At 42.5% G+C, this 18,506-nt stretch overlaps 2 protein-coding genes across 13 annotated transcripts in view; one reads left to right on the top strand and one right to left on the bottom strand.

The window, feature by feature from the left end:
• CDAN1 (codanin 1) overlaps positions 1-18,506 on the top strand; it is a 96,693-nt gene that overhangs the window by 36,562 nt on the left and 41,625 nt on the right. For 6 of the 12 annotated variants that reach the window (XM_030559600.1, XM_030559599.1, XM_030559605.1 and 3 more), the window contains 3 exons: positions 1,002-1,204; positions 4,079-4,186; positions 5,031-6,863. In XM_030559600.1, the coding sequence (XP_030415460.1) occupies positions 1,002-1,204; positions 4,079-4,186; positions 5,031-5,156 (437 nt within the window). In that variant the 3' untranslated portion in view covers positions 5,157-6,863. Of the gene's footprint in view, positions 1-1,001; positions 1,205-4,078; positions 4,187-5,030; positions 6,864-18,506 lie in introns of those variants that run through there. The other 6 variants (XR_004000014.1, XR_004000013.1, XR_004000017.1 and 3 more) reach the window with 2 other exon arrangements.
• Positions 13,462-18,506, bottom strand: part of STARD9 (StAR related lipid transfer domain containing 9) — a 175,421-nt gene continuing 170,376 nt past the window's right edge. Inside the window, 2 exon segments of the mRNA XM_030559592.1 lie at positions 13,462-15,524; positions 17,369-17,527. Coding sequence (XP_030415452.1) covers positions 15,423-15,524; positions 17,369-17,527 — 261 coding nt within the window. The 3' untranslated portion in view covers positions 13,462-15,422.

Genomic DNA, 18,506 nt, shown 5'->3' with positions numbered 1-18,506 from the left:
CACCTCACACACTTCTAGCTAATGATGTGGGTGCAGAGCTTTCCCCCTGGCCAGTCTCCTAATCTCCGCTATCTAGAGACTTCAGAGGGAGTAGGGCTCCCCTTGAAATATTCCCCTTTCAGAGAGCAGTCTGCTGTACCTTAGAGGATGAAACGCTTACACTGAACTCTTTTCTGGGGCTGGAAATGCAGTTCTGTCTTTCCATGAGATGACAAGAGACTCCAAGGAAGGTCTGAGAGTTTTCTAGGATTCATTGTTTAGCTGTATTTAGAAGTACTGTAATAAGAATAATTAAAAATGAATATGTTGTCCTTAGAGAAAACAGTTCATCCACTATAAAGTGAGAGTACAGCAGCCCCACATAAATCTGGGATCTACTAATCTACCAGTAAAATAATTAATGTAAAGTGTACAATTTTTTTTATTTAAATGTTCTATTCAGCTAAAGTAACCACTGCCTTTTGTAGGAGTGACAACTACATCCCATTCTGTTAGCAATAAAACTAGCTACTAGTCTGTCTTCTCCCAAATTTTGTGGGCAATAGGCCAGTAGAGAAGCATTAATCAACTTCAGAACAGACTTCTATTTTTTGTCTGTGGTGTTGTCTTCTTCTTGGGTGCAGAACCCAGAATTTTGCATGTTCCAAGATTTATAAAATATTAGGGTTGGAAGGGACCTCAGGAGGTCATCTAGTCCAACTCCCTGCCCAAAGCAGGACCAATCCCCAGACAGATTTTTACCCCAGTTCCCTAAATGGCCCCCTCAAGGTATGAACTCACAACCCTGGGTTTGGTAGGCCAATGCTCAAACCACTGAGCTATCCCCAAACCTCCTCAGTTGAAACTGCTGCTCTGCATTGCCTCTTCATGAGTGTTTTCACCTTGGTGTTTGTACTGGTGCTATCCAAGCCTGTCAGTCACTAATAATGTGCTGCATGTACCAAGATGACTGTAAATGTAATAGTAATAAACTGTATTGGTCCATCCCCTCCGTCCCATAGTTTCAGATCGTGTTCCTATCCAGGGCCTTAAGCCTCAGACCCAGAAGAAACCTGAAACACAGCGAGGGAAGAAGAATGCTGTCTATGGCCTTCTGAAATCGCTGCTGTTGGTTTGGAAGGAAGATTTTTGGACACCTGTTCCTGTTCAGCTGATGTTCAGCAGGAAGAATGTCGGCTACATCGCAGAAGTTGAGCAGCGTGAGGTGGGACTTCTTTAGCTCTCCAGAACCAGCTGCCCAATCCTGCTCGCCATACTCACAGTGGAGTTCTGAGACTGTCATGTGAGTAAGGCCAGCAGGATTTGGCTCTCTCTGTTCAGCTGCCAATGAGTTTCTTTAGGGACAGCGGAAAAGTAAGAGCAGTGTATAATGTTGTCAAGAAGGCAGACTGTAATACTTATGTTTGGGGAGATGCAAGTGACACTAGAATTTGTTCAGTTTAATGCCAGAACAAATGATAAAATCGCTGATCAACCTGAGAGATTATAGGACTGTAAACGTAAATCGCCCCATGGTTAACTTTGGGTCTGAAGAATTTTCCTGTCTAGGTCCAGACCAGGATATCCGCTTTTGTCGAAAATTAGACAGGCATTCCCAACCTCTTCTTGAGCTGGGCAGGAAACACTTATTCTACTTCCAACTGGGAATCCAGAACTGAAAATGAATGTAAGAACAGCCATACTGGGTCAGACCAATGGTCCATCTAGCCCTGTATCCTGTCTTCAGACAGTGGCCGGAGCCAGGTGCTTCAGAGGGAGTGAACTGAACAGGGCAATTTATCAATTGGGGGGAGGGATAGCTCAGTGGTTTGAGCATTGGCCTGCTAAACCCAGGGTTGTGAGTTCAGTCCTTGAGGGGGCCATTTACAGATTTGGGGATTGGTCCCCCTTTGAGCAGAGGGGGTTGGACTGGATGATCTCCTGAGGTCCCTTCCAACCCTAATAATCTATGATTCTATGATCAAGGGATCCATCCTCTGTCATCCAGTCCCAGCTTCTGGCAGTCAGAGGTTTAGGGATACTGGGAGCATGGGGTTGCATCCCTGTCATTTTTTCTAATAGCCATAGGTGGACCTATCATCCATGAACTTAAGGAATCTTTATTTAACTCAGTTATTGCCTGGGGATGTTGCGAAGGCGAGAAGTAGGAGTTTCACTGGTTGACTGTGCATTGTGTGAAGAGAAGTACTTCCTCAGATTTGTTTTAAACTTTCTCCCGGTTAATTTCTTTGGATAACCCTTGTTGTGAAGTATCTGAGGGGTAGCCGTGTTAGTGTGGATCTGTAAAAGCAGCAAAGAATCCTGTGGCACCTTATAGACTAACAGACGTTTTGGAGCATGAGCTTTTGTCGGTGAATACCCACTTTGTCAGATGCATGTACTGGAAATTTCCAGGAGCAGGTATATATATGCAAGCAAGCTAGAGATAATGAGGTTAGTTCAATCAGGGAGGATTTGGCCTGCCACCCAAGGCCTGTGAAAGTGTGGGGTCATTGTCCAGGATGGGTTGTAGATCCCTGATGATGCGTTGGAGGGATTTTAGCTGGGGACTGTATGTGATGGCCAATGGAGTCCTGTTGGTGACCCCACACTTTCACAGGCCTTGGGTGGCAGGCCAGTCCTCGCCCACAGACAACCTGCCAAACTGAAACATATTCTAACCAGTCACTGCACACCGCACCATAGTAACTGTAGCTCAGGAACCAATCCATGCAACAAACCTCGATGCCAACTCTGCCCACATCTACACCAGCGATAGCATCACAGGACCTAAACAGACCAGCCACACTATCACCGGTTCATTCACCTGCACGTCCACCAATGTAATGTACGCCATCATATGCCAGCAATGCCCCTTTGCTATGTACATCAGCCAAACTGGACGGTCTCTACGGAAAAGGATAAATGGACATAAATCAGATATTAGGAATGGCAATATACAAATACCTGTAGGAGAACACTTCAACCTCCCTGGCCACACTATAGCAGACCTTAAGGTGGCCATCCTGCAGCAAAAAAACTTCAGGACCAGACTTCAAAGAGAAACTGCTGAGCTTCAGTTCGTCTGCAAATTTGACACCATCAGCTCAGGATTAAACAAAGACTGTGAATGGCTTGCCAACTACAGAACCAGTTTCTCCTCCCTTGGTTTTCACACCTCAACTGCTAGAACAGGGCCTCATCCTCCCTGATTGAACTAACCTCATTATATCTAGCTTGCTTGCATATATATACCTGCCCCTGGAAATTTCCAGTACATGCATCTGACGAAGTGGGTATTCACCCACAAAAGCTCATGCTCCAAAACGTCTGTTAGTCTATAAGGTGCCACAGGATTCTTTCCTTGTTGTGAAGGGATAAATAATATTTCCTTATTCACTTTCTCCCAACCATTCATTATTTTATAAATCTCTATCATATCTTGCCGCAATCGTCTCTTTTCCAAGCTGAAGAGTCCCAGCCTTTTCAATGTCTCCTCATATGGAAGCTATTCCAAATCTCTGTATTTTTTCCAGTTCTACTATATCTTTTTTGAGACGGGGCAACCAGAACTGCACTCGGTATTTGAGATGTGGGCATACCACGGATTTATATAGCGGCATTATTATATTTTCTTTTTATCCCTTTACTTATGGTTCCTAACATTCTGTCAGTGTTTTTGCACATTGAGCAGATGTTTTAATAAAATGCTTCACAATGACTCCAAGATCTTGAGTGGTAGGTAGTAGCTAATTTAGACCTCATCATTTTGTATGTATAATTTGGATTATATTTTCCAGTATGCATTACTTTGCATTTATCAATATTGACATCGTGTGATTGTTTTATTGTAGAATAGACTACATGAGCTGCAAGGGACATTTACATCATTCAGAATGGTAGACAATATCTACCAGGTGCAGCTTGTCCCCAGAACCCAGGGACAGTGTTTACTTCCTCCTTTCACCTTTGTTTTTTCTCCATAATACAGATTTGAGTATATTCAAAACATAACTTGTACAGAGTTCTTACAAAGCAGTAAATAGAAGCAGGCCATAGCCCATCTTGAGGAACTTGACACTCCTTGTTCCTTTTGCAGTGGGATTTGTTCCTTTTTATGCTTCATGGTCTTGTTGACCATGGTCTGATGGGAAATGCAGAGATAGAGAGCTGCTTGCATAGCCTCCAGGAACTTCTCTGGTCCTCAGTAAGTATTTATTTATGTTTCATTTAATATTCAGGCATGACTATGAGGATGCTGTGTCAGTTTGGCATTTTTGCTTTAGTTTTTTGTACTACTCTCTGAAAGACCTAGGCCCAGATTCTTGTCTACGCAGAGTTTCGGCTTGGTGCAATATAATGTGTGTAGGGTTGTCTTAGGCTGGATCTGTGCCTGCCCTGCTCCAGCATAGATTAGAAAACCTGCCACTGTATCAGCTGACAGTGGTCCCCAAGAAACCATAAACTAGCTGGGGACAGCTGAAGTGCAGCACACTCTGGCCATCCCCTGACCTGGCCAGGCTAACGGGGCTGGGTATGTTGGCTCTGCTCCAGCTCAGAACTTCTCTATGCCAGGGGAAATTCTCAGCTGGCAAGATCTAGCTGCTTTTCAGCCTGTTTGCCATCACCAGAATGCATCAGAGAATCTAGCCTGCTGGCCAGATGTGTCAAATGTGGGTGTCTCAAGTTAGTCTTCTGACAAATGTGGTCTGATTTTTGATGTGCTCAGCACCCATAAATTTTACTGCAGTTAATGGAAACTGCAGATGCTCAGCACCTTTAAGAATCAGGCAATGATTTTTAGCTGCTGATAGGTTCGTATATAAACTAAGATGGGCACAGGGATCAAAGGGAAGGCTTGGCGTGCAAATCTGTGTATCTTATCACTTCGGCAGCTGCGGTCGCTAGCCTGTATCGTATTAACATCACAACACAAAACTTTGACCCCATTTTTGCCTGTGAAATCTCAACTTTGTATTATTCAAAAGAATTTTGTATCCCTTGGTTCACACTTTTAAAAGATGGTCTCTGATTTGCATTGTTTGTTGCAGGATTTCTTGGAAGAATTGGAAACTATTTCTAGAATATTTATATCCGAGTATCATGTTGCAGAACCCAGGACTAGGCCTTGTGAATTGGTGAGACAACCAAGAGGTACTGTGGCAGCACAAAGCTAGTGCAGACAATCTCTGTATGGATTAAGAAACTGAGGAGAACTCGACATGTGAAATTTGATAATGCTGCTGAGTCCATGCAGTAAGCCCCTTGCTTGGATTGCAATGCATTGAAAGGTCACTTGTGTAAAAACTGCATCAAACTTTTCCTCGAAGGAGGGTCACTAGGTGTGACAGGAACACACATCCCTACATCTGCAAATGGAAATGCTTCTAAAAGTTGCTCTCTAAGTTTGGAACTCTTAACCTGACTGTGGTTCACAGCTGATGCTCTACACTTGTAGTGGAAACACATCATGTACTCCTGCAGCAAGAGGCTCTGAACAGCATTTGGAATCCGTTCTCGTGCACAAAACCTGCTACATTGCTGGCGAGATTTCTGGTGGTTTCCCAAGGTGCTATCTTTTATCTTAACTTAGTGTGGTTTTTATAGTGTCTTTTAGGAAATACACTGTGCTACCAGGAGAGGGAAGAGGTCAAACTATAGCCCAAGTTGATGAACGGATATTTATTTTTCACCATGAGCTCAAGCTTGAAGGTTTGTTTTTTAAAGTTTTTAAGACTCATTTTAAAAGTAAAATCACAAAAACAATATTTTGGAGCATTGGATCAGATATTATTTTAAAGAACATTCATGCTTATGTTTGTGTCTCACTTAACAAAAGCAGCACTTGTATTTCATGTTTTTTATAGAATTGAGGGGGAGATTATCTGATTATCTTTTTTACTGGAGAGAGCTGACAGTATTTTAAGAGGCATTGTTTTTGTAGTGTGAGCATAAATGCCATGTATCTGTTTCTGTCTTTAAAATCCGTATTGCCTTGAGTTTGGGGTTCTTCCATAGAAATATTTGTGTCTCATAAGCTCAGACTAGAGTAGTTAGATTGAAAAATGTAACTGAACTCCCATGAAGTAGCATCACTAGGATGTTGGAAGGAAGCAGTCCTATTCATGGCATGTCTATCCTCATGGATTCACCTTAAAAGGGGAACTGCCAGTATCTTAAATACAATGTTCCAAGTGTTGAGTGACTAATATGTTGCTAAAATCCAGTCCCCATCAGAGAGTTTTGCATAGGATTTGCCTCCCTGTATAAGGAAGGATTTTTTTTCTTTTGCCTAACAGGTTGATGGAGTGTCTTTTCCTCACTAAATACAGGTTATTCAAAAACAAACAGCTAGACAAGGTAAATCCTAGGCTGTTTGCAAGGCCATTTCTATTGCTAATTAGCCTATCTCTCGCTGGTATGGGTAGGAATTCCTGGGGTAGGAAATGAAATGTCAAGCAGTTAAATTGTTTTTAAAAATCAGACTAACTACATAAATCTGGCTACTACTAAAGCCTACTGGACACAGAGAAAATGAGGGAAACCAAAGAGGACAATGTGCATGTTGCAACTTTTTTGGGTAGTTTTGTCACCTACTCAGACCGTTGGATGCTGGATTGAAGGAGACTGCAGATACGAGGTATCTGCCTTTTCAGTGTTTTTTGTTTGCTGTCATCATGCTCAGGCTGATGTTCAGTAATAACATTATCATGTGAACAAAGTGTGTGGACAGGAACAGCTGCTGCAGTATGAACTGAAAGAACAGGTGTGCTTCATGCTACAGCACACTCGCTCTTCAGGGCTCAGTATAACAGGACCATTTCACTGTTGATATCTCAGTGAAGCTGCCAGATTTGCTATAATAAACAGATTACCTAAATGCAGCCCTGTTTTGTTTCTGAACTGTAAGTATATAAAGCTAGAAGTGCAGAGTCACTCGTTTTTGGTTTTTTTTAAACTGATGCAAAGCAAAGCTCTCAAGGATTCCCCTCTCTAAGAAGCATGGCTGGGGAGCTGCACTCATCCTGTAAACACTCTGCCAGGCTTTTCTTGCAATAGTGAAGTTGCTGGGTCTCTTTCAGCCAACTCAGGTGTAACAATGACTTTGCCAACATGTTGTCCCTGCGCTGGCTGGTGTGTCGTGGTGTTCACATTACTTGTAATCAGTTCTTTATTCTGAACTTTCCCCAGCCCAGAACTGTTGGGCTGCACCTCTCTTCCTGCGAAGGCTGGAGGCCTCGCCTCCAGGGTTTGTCTGTGCCATGGCATCAGATTATCTGCCGCTGATGGTGGAAACAGAGTGGTAGTTCAGGCCTTCTTCCTTGCCCTTTAGCCTCTTGATTTTTTTAAAGTTTCTTCTGGGGCAATAACAAGCAACATCATCTTTTCCACCTCTCATCTGTTTTCTCTAGGCTCCTCCTGGGTAAGTCCACAAGACATCTTATAGTCAGTATAACTGAACAGAGCCTGCATTCATATGGCGATAAACTTCAGGAGCTGCTTGGTTCATTTCCCAGGCAGATGGTTCCAGTCAACTTTAGACAGGTGGACATGAGTGTCATTGCAATATGGATGCTCTCTGGAATGCCAGGTTCCTCAGCTTCCTTCATCCTTTCTCCAAACTCCAGGAATAAGAAAACATTAAGCCATTCTGATGGAAATCTTACATCTGCTAGAGCTAATGGCAATAAAACCTGTTCCAGGAAAGAGATTCAGGGCACTGCTCTACTTTCTTCCTAGTGAGAAAAGGGTTAGGAGGAGACTGGGCCATCCTAGACTTCAAGAAGCGTGGTCAGCAAGGATGATCCATACAATAGGCATTCTAGCTTCTCTCCCCGTAATCTCTCCAGGAGACCTTTTCTACTGTTGGACCAGGAAGAGGTTTATCTGCATAATCCCATCAGAGGCTGTCATTGGCAGTTTCTCTGGTTTGCCTACAGCAATTGCTCCTGTCAGTACAAAATGCTATTCTTTTATCTGTTAATCCACAGGGCAGTGACAATGCTACCGGCCTGGGTGAGGAGTCTAGGAATTTAATTATACCTGTTCTTAGACTCCATGCTAATCAGGACATGATCTTCGGATACCTCATAAGAATGGCCCTACTAGTCAGACCAAGGGTCCATCTAGCCCAGTATCCTTTCTGACAGTGGCTAGTGCCAGGTGCCCTAGAGGGAATGAACAGAACAGGTAATCATCCAGCAGTCCATCCGTGTTGCCCATTCTCAGCTTCTGGCAAACAGAGAGAGACTACGCTTGTAGCTTGTGTAGATAATTTATTCCAGATACCAGGAACTCTTTGCATCCCTACAAGTACCCTGGGTTCCACCACCTTATCCCCTTCTATTTTAGGAACTTACTGCAACTCCCCCACTCTCACGGCTTTTGTGTGCCAATTACCCCCTCCTCTATGTGAGGGTCTCCTTGAATCCCAACGACCACCACTGCCACCATCAGTGACTACTATTTACTTTAGGGATGGGGCAGATTTTCTCTCCTGTCCTGCCCTGCATCTTCCCCTCCCCACCATCATTGTTCATGTTCCAATGGCCTCTGCAAAATGTCCTTATTTCTTTTCTGGGACTGATTTCACCCTCCCTGCCCAAAGTACATTCTTTGGGTATCTGTTCCATGGCTTCCCGAGAGTCCATGTAGTCCATCACTATCATACTTTATATTTTTCAGGAATGTATGTAGTAACGACTGTGTTCCTATACAGTTTTAGAAGCTCTTATTAGGAGGGCCAAGCCCTGTGAAGAAGTTGAAGTGCATCCAGTATTTGCAGGAAGATAGGCACAGCCTAACTCTCTCTCTGGGTACGTCTACACTACGGGATAATTCCGATTTTACATAAACCGGTTTTATAAAACAGATTGTATAAAGTCGAGTGCACACGGCCACACTAAGCACATTAATTCGGCGGTGTGCGTCCATGGTCCGAGGCTAGCGTCGATTTCCAGAGCGTTGCACTGTGGGTAGCTATTCTGTAGCTATCCCATAGTTCCTGTAGTCTCCCCCACCCCTTAGAATTCTGGGTTGAGAGCCCAGTGGCTGATGGGGCAAAAATCATTGTCGCGGGTGGTTCTGGGTAAATGTCGTCGGTCATTCCTTCCTCCGGGAAAGCAACAGCAGACAATCATTTCGTGCCCTTATTCCCTGGATTGTCCTGGCAAACGCCATAGCATGGCAACCATGGAGCCAGTTCAGCATTTTTTTTTTTTTTTTTTTTTACAGTCACCGTATGTGTACTGGATGCCTCGGACAGAGGTGATACTCCAGCGCTACACAGCAGCATTTATTTGCTTTTGCATGATAGCAGAGATGCTTACCAGTTGTTCTGTACCGTCTGCTGCCAGGGTAATTTGGCAATGAGATGACGGTTATCTGTCCTTTTGTGCTGTCTGCTGCTATCATGGGTGCCCCTGGCTGAGGTCGGCCAGGGGCGCAAAAGCAAAACTGGGAATGACTCTCTGAGTCAATTCCTCTTTTATGGTTTCTAAAAAGAGTCAGTCCTGCCTAGAATTTGGGGCAAGTGTACTAGAGAAGCAGTGTATCAGAGAGTACAGCTGCTCCGTGTCAGATCCCGCAGAAATGATGAGCTACATGCCATTCATGGGGGGTGCCCTTACCACAACCCCACCCGTTGCTTCCCTCCTCCCCCAACCTTCCTGGGCTACCGTGGCAGTGTCCCTCCCCCCCCCCATTTATGTCATGAAGTTATAAAGAATGCAGGAATAAGAAACAGTGACTTGTTAGTGAGATAAAATGAGGGGGAGGCAGCCTCCCAGTGCTATGACAGTCCAGGCAGGACATTAAGCAGTGCGGAGGAGAGGAGCCCAGCATCCCGCTGCTATGATAGTCCAGGCAGTACAGAGTCTTTTCTTTACACAGGAAAGGGAGGGGGCTGAGGGAGCTCAGCCCCCAGTTGCTATGATGAGGATGGTTACCAGCCATTCTGGCCCATCTACTGGGAATGACCAGGAATCATTCCTATTTTTACCCAGACGCCCCCAGCTGACCTCACCTGAGGCAAGCCAGGAGCACTCATGGGCTGATGGTGATGACGGATATCAGTCATATTGTAACGTCTGCCACTGGGGAGGGGAGGGGAGGGGAGCGGATACTGCTTTTCACTGCTGCAGCATCGCGTCTACCAGCAGCATTCAGCAGACATAGGGTGACACTGAAAAAAGTCAAGAAATGATTTCTTTCCCTTTTCTTTCACGTGGGTGGGGGAGGGAGTAAATTGACAAGCTATTCCATGAACCACGCCGGACAATGTGTTTGACCCTACAGGCATTGGGAGCTCAGCCAAGAATGCAAATACTTTTCAGAGACTGCTGTGGACTGTGGGATAGCTGGAGTCCTCAGTACCCCCTCCCTCCATGAGTGTCCGTTTGCGTCTCTGGCTTCCCGTTACGCTTGTCATCCAGCACTGTGTAGCCTGTAGATTTTTTTTTCAAACGCTTTGGCATTTCGTCTTCTGTAATGGAGCTCTGATAGAACAGATTTGTTTCCCCATACAGCGATCAGATTCAGTATCTCCCGTACAGTCCATGCTGGACCTCTTTTTGGATTTGGGACTGCATTGCCACCCGTGCTGATCAGAGCTCCACGCTGGGCAAACAGGAAATGAAAATCAAAATTTCGCGGGGCTTTTCCTGTTTACCTGGCCACTGCATCCGAGCTGAGATTGCTGTCCACAGTGGTGCACTGTGGGATACCGCCTGGAGGCCAATACCGTTGATTTGCTGCCACACTAACCCTGATCCGATATGGTAATACCGATTTTAGCACTACTCCTCTCATTGGGGAGGAGTACAGAAACCAATATAAAGAGCCCTCTATATCGATATAAAGGACCTCGTAGTGTGGCTGGGTACAGCGTTAAATCGGTGTAAACGTGTAGTGTAGACCAGGCCTCTGACTGGCCTGGCCTAGAAAAGAAATAATCAGGTAACAGACTTTCAATTTTCAGTCTGCTCTCTAGTGGGGTACATCTAGTTTTTCTGTAGTTTAAGATTAAATAAATCATCCATTGAGCATTATGTTGAAAGCAGGGTCCTCATCTTCAGTGTTGTAATAGAACCTCAATTACAAGCACCCCGGGACTGGAGGCTGTGTGTAACTCTGAAATGTTCTTTCAAAAGTTTACAATGGAACAGTGACTTAAAAGCAGTGTTTTTCTTAATTGAAATGAAACAAGTACAGAAACAGTTCCTTTACCTTGTCAAATCTTTTTTAAAGGGAAAGGGATTTTTTTTTAGTAGCTTACATTTAACAGTACTGCACTGTATTTTGGGGGGGAGGGGTCAGGGGGGGCGGTCTCTGCTAAAGCCTGATTGTGTACTTCTGGTTCCCAATGAAGTGTGTTCTACTCAAGTGAATCCATCTGGAGTGAGGTGCCAAGGGGGGAGAGGAGTGTATACTTCTCTTGGGAGGAACCCTTTCTGCCTCCTCTGAGTCTAGCTAAGCATGGGAATGTCCTGTTCTCTCCCTCTCCACTTTTCCTTACACAGGCAGTGGAGGCTCTCTCTGTACCAGGGGTTTCAAACTCCATTTACCTTAGGCCCAATGCCAGTCCTCAAATCCTCCCAGCAGGCCAATAATGTCACTAAAGATGGTGTTCAGAAAAGAAAAAATTCATATTGTATTTTTTTATTTCAAATTTCTTAGAAATAATGAAACTGTCATATAACTTTATACAATTCTTCGCCTACCAGAGAGTTTTTAGTGTTTGCCAGACACACGGCAACATTTCAGTTGTCAGTTTGTCGATGTTTGGCCCCAGTGACTGAGCAGTTGAAACCTTCAGGATTGCATCAGATAGTTGTGTTGAGTATTTTGACTCGTTTATATTCGTTGTGGAAAAAAATGACACTGCCTGGCAACTAATGATGGTATCTCTGTCCCTCTCCCCCAGCCACTGAGAGCTGCAGGGGGCGGTGTCTGCATGTATCTCCCCTCTTTGGGCCATGAATTTGAGACCCCTACTCTATGCCTACTCTAGTGGCTGCTGCTGATGGTGAGAGGTTAGGAACTAGTGTGGGGGAGGAAAGGGGTCATGTGAGGTGGGAGGGAGCACTCATTCCTACCAAATCCCACTAGCTAGAAGCTTTCCCTCCCCTTCTGTAGGAAACAGTGGCCATCCAAAAAATGTGAAAATTAGCTGCTACTCAGGTGGAGGTCAGCTAGGAAGTTGTTAGGGTTGATACTGTAAAGTGCATCTTGAAAAGTCTGAACAAGACTCAGTGCTATACTCCTGACTTCAGTATCTCCAAATTAACAGCTAGGCGTTGCTTTGTATGGAAAATGCTGTAATAATGCTTTGAAGGAATTGCAAGTGTCTTGTGCTGTTTGTATTTTTGATAGAGAATTAGATAATTTATAGAAGTTAATAAGTAACTTCTCATTAGAGGATGTTATATTGAAGCCCTACAGAATTTTATCATCAAGTAAACCTTTTAGTTATTTCCTAAATCACTTTAATGACCATTAACTCACATTTTGTGAGGAGCTGAGTAGACAGAGCATGTTGAGTCAAGACCATGAATGTCAATTGGAGCATCTTCTCTACGTAGAAAATACCGTTTATTATGGATATGAAAAGAGCAATCCTTGCTGAGAGCGAGATGGGATGAGAGATACAGTACACTTGATTTGATTCACCATCATTCAAATCTACTGCTATGATAGTAAAATACTGACAGGAAGCTTTTGCCTAGTCTTCATAAATACATCAGCTAGCTTTTGTCCCACTTTTCTTCTAAACAAACCAATCCCACACATTAACAGTATCATAAAATGTTATTTGCAAAAGAAAACATTTGTATAAATAGGGCTATTTAGTATCAATTGACAATTGTATTTAAAAAAAGCTTATTAATTAGATAGATATCAGTAAAAATAAAAATTAGCTTCATCAGCATATAAAAAACTTCAAAATAAGCGCATATATATAAATAACTTAATTTGTAAACATAGAAAAAACAATCATATGTATTTATAAAAATAAACATCTGATGCACTGTACAATAAGACATTATCCTTCAATAGGCACGGTCACTGACCTCCTTGAGTCATCCTAGATGTTGTTCCTGAAAATACTGGTTTTCTCATTAACAGAGTGCCATGTCCAAAATAATGGAAAACAAGCAAACCTTTCACTTAAACAGCAAATATTTTATGGATTATATGAAGATTTCATACCTTTCACTGTCTAGCTGCATTAAAATAGCTTATTGGCACTTTCCCGATTTGCAATGTGCTGTAGCTACTGCTAAGGCCTTGGCTACACTGGCGCTTTACAGCGCTGCAACTTTCTCGCTCAGGGGTGTGAAAAAAACACACACCCCGAGTGCAGCAAGTTACAGCGCTGCAAAGCGCCAGTGTAAACACTGCCCCACTGCTGGGAGCGCAGCTCCCAGTGCTGTTAAGCTAATCCCCACAGGGAGGTGGAGTACCTGTAGCGCTGGGAGAGCTCTCTCCCAGCGCTGGTGCCGCAACCACACTAGCGCTTTGAAGTGTGAGTGTAGCCATACCCTAAGTCTGAATTGAAGGGTTCTGGGGTACTTAGAGCCAGGAGGAGGAATTTTGCTCCGTGCACTTAAAGTCCACCCCCAAGTAACAAATCAATACACGATGGCTTTTTTCAGTGGAAAGCAGGAAATAGGTTGTTATCCCTTTAAAGGTTGGGGAGTGCAGCGTGGGGGCTTGTCATTTGCTGAAAGCTATTTCTGGAATTTGTTTTCTCTGGCAGGTGAGTGATTAATGAAGTAAACTTAACAGTCGTTGAGTAGGTGCTAAGCAATCACTCATCCTTGTCAGACTAGAACAAAAATTTGACCTGAATATTTTACTTTAATTTTCTGGAGCATTTGACACAAATGGGTGTCTAATTTACTGAGCTTAAGGACTGGATTCTGTCCTGTTAGGCATGTGCACCCTCAGTGAAGTTGGTGGATTGCAGAGTTGAACTGAAGGCGCAGACTTGAGCCCTCCAATTCTAAAGGTGCACTGGACTTGCTGAAATTAAGAAAAACAGCCATGATTTTTTTCACCCCAACATGGCCCCTAAGGCTGGTTGTCTAAGTTAAATACTTTATATAGGCACCCATTCATCACATTTAAAGTGCAGTACTACCTTGGACAGCAGGGACCTTTACCCCTTACAAGCAATAAAATGCCTTAAGTGGTTCTCTGCTATAGCAATGTTGAAGAGCTTTACCCAAAATAATAATAATACAGCTCAATGACACCTAGTCCCTTAATTATTTTTAAAAGAATTTCATGACTGAATTTTATAGGAAGAGGGTTTTCTGTATATAAAGCTTTAAAGCAGGAGTTTAAGACAAAACTCAGCTGGAGATTTTCTCCCAGCCATGAGCTCATAAGTAATGCTACAAGGGAACTGTGAACAGAAAGGCTCTGTACCTTAGGAACTGTCCCATTGTAGCCAATGTCACAGGCTAGAGAATCTAGTTGGTACAGGTGAGAAAAAGAATGGAACAGCCATCAGCACAAAGCTAAACTTTTCATGTTTGCAGGATTTTAATTCTAGAAACAACTTGAATCATTGGTTCTATTTTAAAAATAATAAATAGTCTTGCTTTACAACTGTCAATTTGGTTTCTCCACTTCAAAGCACCTAATTCTGCATTATGATGATCATGTAGTAGCGCACTAATAAATTGCATCTCCTGAGGTATGTTTTTTTGCCACTGTTGCTCAATAGTGACAGTTTGATATACTGGATTTAGCTCTTCATTCAAGCGGGGTGTAGAATGATTAGTTTGTCATGCTGTTAACATTTTAACCCTGCCAAGATGAAGTGACTCCTCCAGGTGGGCAAGCTGACTTTATCTACAATGTTTATTACGAAGCCTCTATCTGTAAGCATAATTCTTGTCAGATGCTACAAGGAGCAGTACGACAGATTTGTTTCTCTATATAAGGGCTTGTAAAAAGCCTCCGGCCATGATACACTCTTACACCACTTCTTTTTTCTTGGAAGGATTGCACTTTGCTTGGGTGCAAAAGGCAGGTTACAGCCATTTCAGATTTCTGCATATAGAGGTTGATTGCTTGCAAGGTGACCGCTCTCTGCCTTTGCTGACAGAACTTTTACAGGCAGTACTTTTTCCCACTACTGAACAGCAAGTGCAGTTAGGGACCTACCTCTGGTAAGGAAAAGTACCCCAGAAATGTTTACTCTTTGAACAGTGATTCCTGGAGCTGCTGATCTTCCATTTGTTTGTTTCAGTAATAGCTTTGCCCATGGCTGGTTAGCCTGTGGTGTCTCATCTCCAGTTCTGAAGTGGGACATGTTTTCTAAGCCGAAATGTTACTTTGTCTGGAAGATAAAGACTTTCACATCCATTCCTTGGTACTTAGTAGCTGTCTCCCACTGTAACTGTGTCTGGTTCTGTTGTTAACTAACATTGTTAACTAGCAAAAAAATGTGCTAGCCTAGCAATCACCAGAGGCTGCCGCTTAACAATGGAGCTCAGAAGCTGTGCAGGGATAGCTGGGGCGCCAAGATCGACCTGCAGAAATTAAAATAGAAGGGTTTTTGTCAGTGCTCTTGAGTCAAGACAGTTTTTTTCCAGTGTGGGTTTCCAATGGCTAAATGGTGTAAGAGTACCCAGTAAAGTCCCTGTGTCACAGAATGTGCCAGCAGGCCACAAATAACGATGATTCAGGAAAAAGGCAATAGTGTTTAATAGTATGATTGAAATCTGAAGTTAAAATTAAGTCTGCCTACTTCATACTTGTGTTGTATAAGAGAGACAGTCAACTGCAGTGCTTAGGTATGATTTGAGCAAATGTAATTTGTGGTTTGATTTATAGCTTGTGACTTTAAGTCAGCTTCAAATTCATAAGAACAAGCTCCTCTGACAAATTATGCAAATTCAGTGTATACTATACTGCAGAAAATTAAGTAGGCAAACTAAAGCCCTTAGTCACTGAAAGTACTGTAAACAATGATTTTACATTAAAATATAGGGAGAGCATTATACAATAGAACAGACAATTGAAAAATGGGGATGAAAAGTTCTTTGAGGAAAAAATATAAGCTTCATTAAATTTTAGCTCTCAGGGTATAACATTACTACACAGTCCCGTTCCTTTTTATTTTTAACATGCAGGTGAAAAAACAGAATTAGTTTGGATGCTAAGAGCATAACAAACACAAACTTCTGTATCACAGTTCATCAAAATGAGGGAGATCTGTTTTCTCTTTTAAATACTCCCTAGTCTGTTCACTCAACTTGGCAACAGGGGATTGAGTTTTACAATTCTTTGCTTCCTTGTAGCTGGCACCATAATACTAGTCCTATGCTGTAAGAATGGAAGATGCAACTATGATAGTAATTTTCCTTTTCACTTTTACATTTATTGTCTGTCAGGTTCATTGACTTCCCCCTTGCTCTTGTATTATCTCAAAGAGTGAAGACTAACTTGTAAACCACCTTCTGTGACCTCCTCTAATTTGTCATCTCTCCTGTACTCACTTTCATCACCTGGCTCTGATCCCTTTCTGCCTGAGATAGGGGCTGAAATGAACATCATACGCTCAATGGAGGTCTTGCATAATGGCAGTGTATTACAATGGAACTGTATTATTTTCAATCTCATTCTTTATACATTTTGGCATTTTATTTATAATAGCTGCAAGAAAATACACAGACTACTGTGGTGATTGTTTACTTTCAGTTGCAGAGCCACACAAATGAAAAATTACAGTTTGCATATAAAGTCACCTTTATGGAAGGCTCTCAAACCTGTTAATTAGCCTTCTGACATCTAGGTAAGTATTATACCCATTTTACAACTGGAGAAACTGAGACACAATCATTAGGAGAGTGGAAACTATAACCTTGGATTCTGGGACTTATTAGACACCATTACCTTTCTAACCCTAGACAGATGGCACTTGTTGGAGCTCAATACATTGCAAGTATGTGCTGTATAGATTTTGCTCACTAAAAATCTTATAGTGAACACATGACAACACCTTGTGTAAACCAGTCTTTAGATGCTGTAATATCAATAAAGGGATCTATCTACATTACATACGGAATCAGATGCCCTGACATGATTGTAACAAGGTTATCTTCATACTAGCTTAAACAGTGTTCCAATATGTAATACAGGCTGGAACTTAAGTCTCTTGTAATCAGGCTACCACTGTGCTCACAACAATCTCACTGAATTTAGTATGATTTAAAATCTGTCAACATAAGACTGGCAAAGTACTCATGCTAGTATATTGAGACTAATGTTAGTTGTCCCTAACCCATTTCTGCAGTGAGTATTATACATCAAAAAATGCTTAGACTCAACTGGATGTGTAACTGAATCAAAACATTTGCAGGGAATCTCTCACCTGTGCCATGTAAATGACTCTGGTGATGTCTTTTCCATTTACTCTATCAGGTTCCAATATCCAAGCACTTGGCAGAATCTCTCCTCGTACCATTTCTTTACAAGGACGAGGCATGGACTCATCGTAGATAGACTGAATAGCTAAAATCGACAAGTTTTCCTGCATACAATAGAGTGCCAAAACCAGTTATTTATTTACCATAGAGAAGGCACAGTACAAGTTACACAGATGAAATAGTTTGGACACACTACACTGAGACAAAGTCTGGTCCAAAGGGATACTGATACCTATTAGTCCTGAGCAAAGGAAATGCCTCAACCAGCTCATACCCATTCATTTAATAAACAAAAAAATGCTCTTAGGGGGGTCCTGTTACCTGTGAGGGGATCCTCTCTAAGAATCCCACTTCCCTCTAGCCAGAGAGAAGAAAAGTGACAATCTGCTTACAATATAAGATACCATTGATTTGAATCATTTACAATAAAGTTAGCTAAATTCACTCACCTTTCAGTGCAGACAGCTCAATCTGTTAAGGCACAGTCCTAACATAAGCAATATAAAATGTGTGATACATTTTAAAGGTAAAACAACACCATGTGCTGTTGATTCGAGGCAATGATTCATACATAAATACTGTAGTTCTTAAATGTTAGCTTAACCTAGTTTTTTACAGAATGTGAAAGCAGAAGGAGAAACCTGGACAAGAATGCCAACCTCTGTAAGACACTTATAATAACCAACTGGTGGATGCCACAGTCTCCTGCAGCTGGAATATAGGTAAACAAAAATGTGCAACATCAGGTCATCTAAAACTGAATGTCAAGCAGCTATGGATCCTGGACTTCATTATACAGATGAGAGGTGGGTAGGAAGGGAAGGGAAAAAACTAAGTTTCATACACTTCAAAGAAAAATAAAAACTAGGGGGTTGTCTCGACTAGATTTAAAAAAACACCCTTCCCCCCCCCCCAAGTTGAAACACCATATTGCTCCTAATCTTGGTGCAGTTTAAACAATGATATGTTAGATTGATGGGAGTAGAGTGCACCCTAGAAAATAAGACATTCTGAAATGGGGAATAATTTGTGATAGGCAGAAAAGAGAAAGGCATTGCTGATGAAAGGGACTCCTCACAGAGA

Source organism: Gopherus evgoodei, chromosome 4 (genome assembly GCF_007399415.2).
Source record: "Gopherus evgoodei ecotype Sinaloan lineage chromosome 4, rGopEvg1_v1.p, whole genome shotgun sequence".
NCBI lineage: Eukaryota > Metazoa > Chordata > Testudines > Testudinidae > Gopherus > Gopherus evgoodei.
The sequence above is the reverse complement of the archived record's forward strand: the minus strand, read 5'-3'. Positions and strand labels throughout refer to the sequence as shown.